This window comes from Astatotilapia calliptera, chromosome 16 (assembly GCF_900246225.1).
Source record: "Astatotilapia calliptera chromosome 16, fAstCal1.2, whole genome shotgun sequence".
Taxonomy (NCBI): Eukaryota; Metazoa; Chordata; class Actinopteri; order Cichliformes; family Cichlidae; genus Astatotilapia; species Astatotilapia calliptera.
The window spans coordinates 3,121,414-3,134,144 of record NC_039317.1 but is presented as its reverse complement, the minus strand read 5'-3'; the positions used below and the strand labels follow the sequence as shown (position 1 = coordinate 3,134,144).

The 12,731-nt window shown below is 40.3% G+C and overlaps 1 protein-coding gene across 1 annotated transcript in view; it reads right to left on the bottom strand.

Moving 5' to 3' along the window:
- vwa8 (von Willebrand factor A domain containing 8) overlaps positions 1-12,731 on the bottom strand; it is an 86,391-nt gene that overhangs the window by 52,271 nt on the left and 21,389 nt on the right. Inside the window, exons 15-19 of the mRNA XM_026145979.1 lie at positions 4,786-4,969; positions 4,420-4,497; positions 3,988-4,103; positions 3,678-3,778; positions 1,092-1,198 (exon numbers count right to left, since the gene is read on the bottom strand). Coding sequence (XP_026001764.1) covers positions 1,092-1,198; positions 3,678-3,778; positions 3,988-4,103; positions 4,420-4,497; positions 4,786-4,969 — 586 coding nt within the window. The remainder of the gene's footprint in view (positions 1-1,091; positions 1,199-3,677; positions 3,779-3,987; positions 4,104-4,419; positions 4,498-4,785; positions 4,970-12,731) is intronic.

Sequence of the window (12,731 nt, the reverse complement as noted above, 5' to 3'; positions counted from 1 at the left end):
TCAACCTCTTCCACCTTTTTTATTTCAGACCAAAACACGGGCAGGCAGAGGAAAAAGCGCAAAATGGGGACATGAAGAAAGAGATAAATCATCAGTGTTGCCAGAGGATGTCACAGTATCATTACCATGGCTGGTTGTTTTTTGGATATACTGCAATTAATGTCACCAATAAGGCAAGGATTAGGCACAAGACACTAGCATTAAACCAAACAAAAACCTATTGATTTATCCGCTGAGGAAAGCGATCTGTGAACAGGATACCAAAGGCAAAATTTATGGAACTTGCTGCATTTAAAGATTTGATTCAGATTCAGCTGCTTGAGTTGTGATATTTGTTACCACTCAGCATCAATCAGCACAGAGCAACAGAAGTAGGACTGTGAAGAATCTGAAAAGAAAGATAAGCACTTGGAGTTCTGCCCATTTTCACCCCCACAGCATGTACCCTGAAGCCGATGTGACTTTTGTATTTTTGGCAACTGAACATTTTAAAAACTGAAAAACACAAAGTCCATCAGGAGGAAGCTTTTTAAAAATTTTTTGATCCTATTTAAACACCAAAACTCAATGTGTATCACACCAAACATTCAGCAGTAATCATGCCTGGCGTACACACGACGACACAGACAGTTAAGAATTTTATTATACCATAAAAAACCCCAATACCAACCAATCAGAGGTCGCTAACAGTGTATTGGGGCTGATGTTACTGCCAGGCCAGATTAGCATCTCGAAAACTATCTGATAAGGGTCCAACACAGATGAGAAAGAGCATGGCCAGAGGAAATATCAGCTAATACCGGAACTAAAAGCAAAATCCTTACACAATGAAAACTTTAATCTGACAAAGGCAAGTATGATAACGATGACAACAAGGGACAGAGCTGTGTTTTCATTGGTGTATGATTGCCTGAACTGGGTGGTGGTGAATCTGCAGAGCTAAGCTTTCTCAGTTTGAGGGAGAAAAAAAAAGAGCAATTGAAATTCAGATTACGCTTTACAGGTTGTAATCTGCCTTAGCACTTATGTGATCAAATCTGGGTCATGTGCTGAGACTGAAAAAAGTCTTTTCCAGCCCTCTCACAGCTTACCTGGGGATTATCATAGAAGAGCACGTCAGGAACCTTCATTTTCTGGTCAGCATTGTAGATGGGAGCGGAGACACTCCCAATGGTCAACACACCGTCCTTTACCATACCTGTAGAAATACAGCAATGTGGGCCATAAACATGGGCTTCTTCATTTAGACTGACTAATGCTGGGAATGGTTCCTTTTACCCCAACTCAGACTTTGAGATGCAGTGATTTGACCGTACAAACTGCAATAAAACTGCATTTTCTCACATGCAGCCCATGCCCAAACCTTTCTGGACATGACAGAAACGCATGTGAGACAGAGGTGCCTCCAGAATTTTTTAATTATAGGGGTGGCCATATGGGAGCCACTAAAAATATTGGGGTGGGACACAAAAAAGAGAATTTACAGTTTTATTATGCTGTTGTCAAAAAAGAGAGAGTGCTTGCAGTACTGGTGCCTTCTGGAGCTGTTTAATTGAATTGTCTAAATAATAATCGGGCGTGCTGTGTGGTACAGCCAAGTTTGTGCTTTATCTTTGGTGAGTAAAATGTTATTATTATTATTAGCAGACACCTTAGGACTTCACCATCTTGTACAAATATTCTCACTTCTGGCTCAAAAATAAAATAAAATCCAAGTCTAACGCTCCAGAAACCTATGACGCCATGGTGGCTAGGTCTATCTTTTAAGTACAGTCTTTGATGAAAATATAACATTGGACACTTTAACCTGCTGCTGCTGAATACAAAGTTGGTGTGATGTCAGATTGTGCTGATGCACGACTATCAAAGCTAACAGGAAATATTCTTCCAGTGGAAAAGAAGAACTATCAACATTCATAACATAATGTGGATGAATAATGCATATCAGAAATCTGATACTGTCATTCATGTCTAGAAGATGTATCAGTGTAGTTGGCAAAAATTCGGAAACGTTACATTTCTATTGCTTTTTTGTTTTTGTTTAGGTACCTTGCCTGTACTGCAGGCAGCACGTGTATTGAAGCTGCAGTTCTCTCAGAACTGACAGGGACAGCATACTAGTGTCCTTAAATGCTGAAGAAGGAGCAATACACCCAAAAGCACAGGGGAAACTGCAGGCAGAAGATGGTAACTAATGCTGCTACTGCAAAATCTCTGCCCATGCTTTAAGAAAGGCAACAGGGCTATACACAAACAATGCTAATGTTGCTAATTTCAAAGCAAAGGAGAAAATACCTCAAATTTCATGAAGCAGCTAAAAGCATGGAATTACAGTTTCATTAAGAATTCCAGGTGGATGAGTTTCAATTCAACATTCAACAACATCCACAGAATTATCCTTCTTATGTTATCCTGAAATACACATTGGCGCTTTGTATGAGACAGCTGGCTGTGCCAGGTTAAAATCAGCTTTGCCCCATCAGTTACAATATTTGCAGTAGCTAATATAGAAATGCTTAACTGAGCATAATCTAATGAATGTCATACCTCATAGTGACATTAGCAAGCTACTAAGGAACCAACCCAACATTTCCTGCTAACAAAGCATTGTGCCAACATTTTAAGTAAACAACATGCCACCACCAAGTTAGTGGATTCAAACTACTTTTTTGACAAAGGAGGTTAAAAACATGGAAGAATCATTTTGTTTTGACATCAAATGAGCATCAAGAATCATGTACCAATATTAGTAACCCAGTAGTAAATATCCTGGATTGTGACATGTAATACAAAGAAAAATAATCCATGGAGTTCCACAGCATCCTTTTATTTTATGTTTTGATCTTACCTACAATAGCATCATTAGCTGCTTTGTCACTGAGCATTTTGTCACCAGCTTTTTAGTGATAATAATCCCACTCACTGGTTTACATGAGTGGTGCTCCTAGTTCTCACATGCCAACTCACAATCGAACACTAATCACACACTCAAGTGATCCACTGTTCAAATTATTAGTGCTTTGGAAAACATCCATTTTACCTGTAACCAGAATAATTGCATGCATGAGTCAAATGAGAGAGTCAAACCTGATTTTTGACAATGCTGAGAGGTGCTTGTGAGTCAGAAGACGAGATTATTTTGGGTTGAGCTGTTTGTTTTCTTTGAGGCCAGCTGAATCCTGCTTTCCATCTTTTAAATAATACATGTGCCTGCGCTACCAGTATGTCCACACAGTAGAAGTCGACATTTATTCTTTACAAGGAAACATCACAAGTTCAGAATGAATGCTAAGAGACAAAACTTTCCGGCTACCAGCTTTACAAGTTATTTGTCATTTATCGTGCATTGTTCCATTTCTGTAGAATAAGCGATTGAGGTTGCCTTTGGAGGGGGGTTACAGTTCTATATTCAGTTATTAACCTATGTTCCGTAATATTGGTACAATAAAGACTTTATTGCTGTATGTAAATGAAGCGAACTGATTTGTGCTTCTGCTGGTATACAGTGCTGTGCAGAAGTCTTGAGTCACAATCTTAATGGTCCTCTATGAATCATTCAAGAACAAAAAAGGCACCTAACTAAAGGGATGAGCCTGTGTTATGTCAACAACACATAACACACAATTTCGCATAATATACCATTTTAAATCTAATTGATCTAAGTGACTGGAACTCACAGGGATAATCAAGAGAGCGATCAGCGGGGTCTGTTGCATCCTGTATGGAGCAGTTCATGAGGTTTTTTTGAAGAGAGGAACGGGCCAGGCTGGGCAGGAATCTAAAACACACGCACACACACACAAAATAAAAACCCACACAGTTGCCTTGTTTTTATGACACACAAATCAAATATTAACATTAATTTCTGTGTATCCATATTGCTGAAACCTAACCCAGCCATCACAGAGTGAGATGTGGGGTCTACCCTGGACAGCTTGTGTGTGTGTGGGTGTGTGAGAGAGAGAGAAAGAGAGAGAGAGTGTGTACCTGGAGAGACAAGCCTTATTAACTGCGTGAGTGATGCTCTCCTCAGGGTGCTGAGAGAGACGGCGACAGATCCTTAGCAGCTGTCTAGTGGAGAGAGACGAGGCCAGAGACTGTGCCTAGCAACAGACACCATACATGAGTAGCCTCCAAACATCTCTACCTTTATATCTGCACGAAAAAATATCTGCAATCTGACACGTGACTGTTGGACTGTACACTTCTGACATCCATTTACACCACCTGGAACGAGAACAACACCTGTATTTTGGGAAGTTTCTCAAAACTCCACTACCATTTACCTGTGTCTGTAGTTTGTCACATGCTAGGTCTGGTGAAGTAAACCCAAAATTCTGTTGTAATAATGCAGTAATAATGTTCATGTCCCGCCCACCATTTGGGAACTGCTGCCATATGTAAAGCACACACACTTACTGTGGGGTCATTTGTCTTGCGGAGACTGTGTGCAAGGTGCAGTAGCTGCTCTGCTCCTTCCATCGGTACATTAGGAGCCTAAAAACAAAAGAAGAAAAAGAAGCCAAGAAGGACTTATGATGAGAGTGGAAACAGAGGCGTTGTCTTCCAGTTAGAAAAATACTGGCAAACACCAGTGCTACCCCTCAGCCTCCTAGAGACACATGTATGGGATCAATTTCAAAATCCTACGTCGCCTTGTTTTCCAGTTATCAAATTCAAAGGATTTTAACAAAACTTGACCACTGACCTTTGACCAAGGTCAAGGTCACTGAGATTGAAACCCATCCAAGATTTTTAGTAGGTCTCAGTATTTGCATGTCTCACCAGTCCCTGTATGAGGCCCATCTCCTCTTCTTTGGCCAGCGGCATGACATTGTGGTAAAGGAACATAGTGAGCACCTCGGGGCCCAACCACTGCTGAGCTCTGCTGTTGCTGCCTGCACTCCCCACGACAGGGGGTTCTGCTAGGGCCAGCACTCTGAACGATGGATGAATGGGGAAAACTGATCTAAAAAGACACAAAAATAAACACACACATTGGATCACGCTGGCACACAAGTTGAACATCTGTTCAAGTCGATGTGGAACGTAGGTGCACACAGTGTTGCTCACGGATGTATCCGTTTGCATGTGTGTCCTAGCCAATCGAGCTCAGGGTTAAGAGCATGACTTTTGACAGCTGCCCATGAAATCTTCTGATTCAAGAGGACAGCAATGTCCATTTCTATCAAACCACGGAGACACCCATGCTGCGGCAGGATATATTTACACTACTGTGGGCAAAGTGGGCGCTAACCATCATCCAAGTCACTGGATGAATGTGTGGGAAGATATTTTATGCATAAAAACACACTCCACTATCTGCTGTACTCCCTCTGTTTGGTTGTATAATGTAGTGAGTATGAAACATTTAATTGTGTGAGATCCTGTTTCTCTTTAAACTTTATTCTACCTTATTCTAGTTGCTCAGACCTTTGCTGGTTAACTACTCCCTCAGTTTTCAACCGATTTAAACTTTATACTGTTCTGCTCCTTCTGCTAATGCCAGCTATATCTTTTCATGCTAATAACGTTTATACTTTTTGAGATATTAAGCTTTTTATTCAATTTTTGGGCCAATTTTGCTTAATGGGACCACATTATCAGTGTGATCACCAGTTTTGCTTGCCAGGCTGAGCCATGTTTTAGCTCAGTGAGATGAGCAGCTGTTCTCAGAGCAGGAGTTCGAATCCCGCTTATGACAAAAAAAAAAATCAGTTGACAGTTCAACTGTTTAAACTCTTTTCAACACAAATTTCAGCTTTTTCACCCCTTTTTAGCAGAATGTTCACTTTTTCCACTACTTTTCAGCACAAATTCCAGCTTCTTCAGCTGTTTTCAGCACAAACTTCAGCTTCTTTACCTCTTTTTTTTTTGCAGAAATTCTGCTAATTCACCTGTTTTCAGCACAAAGTTCTGCTTCTTAATCTCTTTTTAGGCAAGGCAAGGCAAGGCAATTTTATTTGTATAGCATACTATCAGCACAAGGCAATTCAAGGTGCTTTACATGATTAAAATAAAACACAAAACACTATAAAAGTAAAATACAGGAAAACATTTACAAGAAAGCATTTACAATAAAACAATAATCAAGACAATAATTTATATGAAAAAATTTAAACAAAGAAGTAGAGAGCCATAATAGGATCAGTTACTCATAAGCAAGTCTAAATAAGTAAGTTTTAATTTTAGACTTAAAAGAGTTCAGTGTCTCTGCAGCTTTAAATTCTCCCGATAGTGTGTTCCAGATGTGAGGAGCATAGAAACTAAAAGCTGCTTCTCCATGTTTAGTTCTGGTTCAAGGGACGGTCAATAAACGAGAGCTGGAGGACCTGACTGATCTAGATGGTTTGTACCATGATAGCAGATCCCTAATGTACTCTGGTGCTAACCCATTCAAAGATTTATAAACTAATAAAAGCACTTTAAAGTCTATTCTCTGAACTACAGGGAGCCAGTGTAATGACTTTAGAACTGGAGTAATGTGCTCTATTTTCTTGGTTCTAGTGAGAACACGAGCAGCAGCGTTCTGAATCAGCTGCAGTTGTCTAATTGATTTTTTGGGTAAACTTGTGAAGATACTGTTACAGTAGTCAAGCTGGCTAGAGATAAATGCATGGATGAGTTTTTCTAGGTCTCCTTGTGTCATCAGTCCTTTAATCCTAGAAATGTTCCTCAGGTGACAGAAGGCTGACTTTGTTATAACTTTTATGTGGCCCTGGAGGTTCAGGTCTGAGTCCATTATTACACCTAAATTTCTGGCCTGATTGGTAGTTTCTAGTTGGACCAGTTTGAGCTGATTACTGATATTTAATCAATCTTTTTTGGGTCCAAAGATAAGTACTTCAGTTTTGTTATTGTTCAGTTGAAGGAAATTATGAGACATCCAATTATTAATTTGCTCAATGCATTTATTAAGAGTTTGGATAGGTTCAATATCACCTAGTGACATTGAGATATAAAGTTGAGTATCGTCTGCATAATTGTGGTAGTTAATATTATTGGTGGTTATAATCTGGCTTAACGGGAGCATGTAAATGCTAAATAAGAGGGGTCCTAGGATGGAACCCTGGGGGACCCCGCATGTGATTTCTATATTTTGTGATGAAAATTGGCTAATTGACACATAGAAGTTCCTGTTCTTAAGGTAGGACTTGAACCAGTCAAGTGCTGTACCAGAAAGTCCGGCCCAGCTCTCTAGACGCTCCAGTAATATATCATGATCAACGGTGTCAAACGCCACGCTAAGGTCCAGTAGTACCAATACTGTGGATTTCCCACGGTCAGTATTTATACGGATGTCATTAAACACTTTGACAAGGGCTGTCTCAGTGCTGTGGTGCCTACGAAAACCAGACTGATAAATATCAAAGCGGTTGTTCATTGTGGGAAAGCTGTTTAACTGCTGGAAAACAGCTTTTTCAATAATTTTACCGATACATGGAAGATTAGAGATTGGTCTGTAGTTCTGCATTAATGTGCTGTCTAGGTTCTTTTTCTTTAATATTGGTTTGATAACTGCTATTTTTAAGGCTTTGGGAAAGACACCTGATAGAAGGGATGCGTTAACTATTTGGATCAGATCCTCCCTGATGGCTGGGAGGACCTTTTTAAGAAATAATACTATATAATAATATATCCAAGCAGCAGGTGGCAGAGCTTAGATTCTCAATAATTTTATCGAGGCTTGATTGATTTATTGTTTGAAAGTGAGTCATTTTCTCTGCATAAGTGCTAATTGGGCTTAACGTCGGTATTGGGGTTGAAACTAATGTGCCAATCAATCTTCTGATTTTCAAGATCTTTTCAATAAAGAAGCTGGCAAATTCATTGCAGGCCCTGGTGGAGCTTAGTTCAGGGGTTATTGCCACTGGAGGAGTAATTAATCTCTCCACTGTAGCAAATAATGTCCTAGCATTATTGTTTTTTCTATGAATAATCTCAGAGAAAAATGACTCCCTTGCATCCTTCAGGGATAGTTGATACTTATTCAGCCTCTCTTTATCTCGCAGTGAACCTGGAGTTGAGTTTTCCGCCATTTTTTCTCAGCACGCCGGCACTCTCTTTTTTCATTACATACTTCTCCACGGAGACTTCTTTTTACTAGAGACAGTTTTAACCTTGAATGGTGCAATCTTATCCATCATGTCTAAGATTTTGGATAGAAAATCATCTGTCAGTTTGTTTACTGAATGTGTGTTGGTGGATGTTGGTGATTTAAACAAGGTGGAAGTGTACATCAGTTTAAAATATTCAGCTGAGTTTTCTTTAAGGAAGCGTTTTTTAACAGTGATCTTACTCTGATTAGGTATATTGGCTAAGATGTTGCTATCAAATGAAATGCAGAAATGATCAGATAATGCAATATCAGTAATGGCAATGTTAGAGATATTTCGATCTTTGCTAATACGTAGGTCCAGAGTGTGTCCTCGATTATGCGTTGGCTCACTAATGTGCTGGATTAGATCAAAGTTATGGAGGACATAATTTATTGCTTTTGTTCTGCTATCTTGTGGCTTGTAAGTATGAATTTTAAAATCTCCCACAATTGCTATCTGGTCATAGTCTAGACATATTGCAGAGCAAAGGTCATTGAAATCATTAAAAAAGTTTGTATTAGATTTTGGTGGTCTATATATGTTTAGAAATAAAACTTTGTTTGGTTCATTTATTTCAATAACTAAATATTCAAATATATTTAGCACAATTTTCAGGTTCCTTATCTCTTTTTTGCTGAACATTCAGCATTTTCACCTCTTTTCAGCACAAATTCCAGATTCTTTTTTTAGCAGAAACCTCAGCTTCTCTTCCTGTTTTCAGCAGAAATTCTGCTGATTCACCTCTTTTTAGCGCAAAGTTCTGCTTCTTTACCCCTTTTCAGTAGAAACTTCTCCTGAAAGTTTCACTGCCCTCTCTTACCATCGGAGTGAATTTGGGACAGACACAAAAAAAAAAAAAGTCTAGTGACAATTTCTGAATAATATAAAGAATTTCACAACACAGTGAACTAGAAAAACCTTCATAAAAACAAGAGAAGACATTTTTTCAGCCACATGAAAATATCTTGAACAACAAAGAGTGGAAGAACTGAAAGGCCTTGTTATTGTTACGCACTGTTTTTTGCATGGTGAGGTGCTCGTTGCCAAGATCTAGCTCCTCTGTCAGATGATGTTGTGTATGTGATGAACTTTGTCAGGACAAGACCTCTGAGAAGCTGCATACATCCATCTTCATGTGACGAAATGGAAGCAGACGCACAACAGCTTTATTATCCATACGGAGGTCTGAAAGTTGTCGAGGGGCAAAGCCTGTCTATATGAGCTGCAGAAGGAACAAAAACTGTTTTTGACTGCTGAGAGGAACAGTGATGAGTGGTGTGTGCGGCTGCCATACAAGGAGACATCAACACTGCCGCACTGTGTGACATAACAGGTAAACATCTGGAAAGTCTTAGAGAGAAGTTGTCACTTTATTTCCTTTGAACTTTCGCTGAATGCCTTCACTGGGATATGAACAACAATAGATCAGCAGCAGTTTTTGGAAAGGAAGTGATTTGGTAAGAGCAGGAGGAACTAACTGAACTGAGACAAGCTAAGCTCTGCTGATCTACCTTTGGACAGTTTTTAGCCGACTACACTCCACCCTTTTCCGGCTGAGAACCATGGCCTCAGATTTGGAGGTGCTGATCCTCATTCCCGCTGCTCCAAACTCGGCTGGGACCACCACCCCGGTCTGCCAGTCCACAGGTACTGCCCCTGATCTCCACGCAACATTGTAGAGGCGTGTCAACCAGGACAGCCCTACAACGTCCAGAGCCTTCAGGAACTCGGGGCGGACCTCATCAACACCAGGGGCTCTGCCACCAAGGAGTTGTTTAACTGCCTCAGCGACCTCGCCTCCAGAAATTGGGGGGGTCATTCCCCTCATCCCCAGACTGTGCTTTCTCCTCGGAAGTCGTGTCAGTGGGATTAAGGAGGTCCTCGAAGTATTCCTTCCACCGCCTGACAATTTTCTCAGTCGAAACCAAACCGATTTGCTCAGTTGTAAATAAAACAGCAAAGTAAACGTGACCCGACAAACAAAACCTGAGTGAATTAAGTCCAGTTAAACACTGGACCACTGAACCACTGAGTGCTAACACTCAGGTGAGGTTTCAAAGCAGTGTGCCGGTGATTGGACATAAGCCGCTGATAAAGTGGGTTCACCAATAAAGTGCTCTGTTGGGAAACAAGCTCCAGCAGCTCTGCACTCAGGGAAAAAACGATATTTACTTATCTTGTGCAGAAAAATGTGCCGACATTGCGTTAAATCGAGCACCGGCTGCCCAGTTAAACTGTGACTATCACCAGGTAACGTGGGCGTGTTTCTTGAATTAGCAGCAGGTGTTAAACAGCTGACAAGTGAGGAGGAGGATGCATGCAAGTAAACTGAGGGTCTGTTGAGCTGATCGCTGGTGTCGTGAGAAAAATGTCAGCTCCTTCTTTATGTTACAGAAGCACAGAGACACAAGACCAGGCGGAAAGAGACGATCGTTCGGTGCAAATGAGAATCTGCGAATGCAACATGTGGAACACGGAGAGTGGAATATGTAAACAAACCGGTTAACGTAACCCCCCCCCTGCCTTTTTCCCCGAAAAACAAACAAGCTAAAGAAAAAACCAAAAAAAAACTGTCAAGATGGAACACCGGGGCTGTGAGCTTGGTACACTCTGTCAGCTGACTGTTAGCAGAGCTAGTGACATCTCTGAAAACACCTGAGCACTTTTGTAAACATGTTCTATGTTGACAACCTGACCAGACATGTGAAGATTAGTCTTGACTTACTTGGCACGGCAACCAATCAAATGTTAGAGAAGCTGCAGTGGCAGCGTTAACCCCGCCCACTTAGTTTGATGGGTGAGGCTGACAGATAAAATTATTTCAAGGTGAGACATGAAGGGGACAATAGTGCCATAATGAATTAAATAAATAAATTATTAAATAATTCATTAAAATGGTTAATAATTAATTAAATGTGTCAATAATTAATTAAATGTGTCGTATATATTTATTAAATTAATTATTTCCAATTTTAATTAATTATTGCCACATTTAATTAATGATTTAATGGTGTATTTAATTAATTCATTATGTCAGTCCTGGCGTTCCATACTCGTGCAGACGTATACTGCGAGAAAAGTACTGAAACACGACAAATTTGCATGAGCATGTACATGTCCTCCATCTGGCTGTGTATGCTAGGCTATCACCAGCTTCTGCAGCTCCATCAACAAGCATTTGGGCGCACTCTGAGGAGGGTGCATTTGCTCGCAGATGAAAGAGGGTGTTGTTAAAACAGCGCTATTATTATTATTTTTTCTGTTGACTAGTTGTATTAGCTCCATCATTATTAGCAAACTTACTCATGGGCAAATAAATAAATCGCCCTTGTAAAAACTTTCAACGATAGGCTCGATATATTCGTCCAAACGCCCAACCCTAACACACACACACACACACACACACACACACACACACACACACACACACACACACACACACACACACACACTAGAAGGTTCTTTCTTCTTGCTCTGACTTTGTCAAATCTATGTTTCCTACTGGATACACTTCATCTGAGCCACAGGAGTGGGAGAAGTGGAAGTGGGTTTATTTAAGCCCAGACACCCCACCACAAACATCCTTCCTGCCAGCTTCGGTGGGGGGTTTTAAAAAGTGCATGCTCATACATACACACAGAGGCACTTCACGAGTTACATGCAGGGTCAAAACCATCAACAGTTGTTCACATGTAAAATATGCAAGATTGTTGCCCCCACTCCCTCACACCACCCCCAAAGAGGTTTTAACGGAGTTGGGAAAACTGGGAGAAAAATAAGTATACCTGAAAACTGGAAATCATGCCTTTGACTTCCAGCAGTCACTGTCAACACACATTGTCACACTCAACCCACTCCCAGTACCACTGCTCTAACGCAGTTTGTCTTTTTGTTGTTACCAGTTTTGTTAATTAGGAAGCACAATGGGCAGTCAGAAAATAAGAAGAAAATGGATGTGTAGTGTATAAAAAGTGTCTGATCTTATGAGAATGTTCTCAAATGCTGCAGATCCAAGCATTCTTCTTTACTTTGGGCTATTTTAAGAACCAATGTAACCCAGCCATAAATTACATATTGTTATAATTACACAAAATGTGTTCCTTATACCTGACTGTTAGGACCTCCAAGCCTGTAGTTATATTCATTATTAGTTGGAGCCCCTCCTCATTGTTCTTCTTCTTCTTTGGTGCAACCCTATAAATACAGTGTACCCCTTTGGCCTCTCCCCTTTTCTACAATTCCCCTGTGGGAGAGGTGGGTGTCATTTCTTTCCAGACACTGTATAACACACATATCATGTATATTTATCCACCCTGATGCTTCTGATTGTGATTTTAGTTCAATTATTGCCATCATTGTGCTTTTTTTTGTGAGATGCTATAAATGTGTAGTATGTGTGTGTCACAAATGTGTTTTAGGCGCCATTAACGCTAGCATGATATATAATTATAATATAATTCTGGCTAGCTTGGAAGTTGTGATGGGTTGAGCTAACCCTCTCCCCCACTGTTTGTATTTGGTCGTAGGAGCTGGAGCGAGCAAGTTATTTACTCGGAGGTCTTTCTTTCTTTTACCTTTCTTTGTCAGGTATGTCGGATTTTGTGTTGGTGTTTTTTTTTTTATCTTATGTCA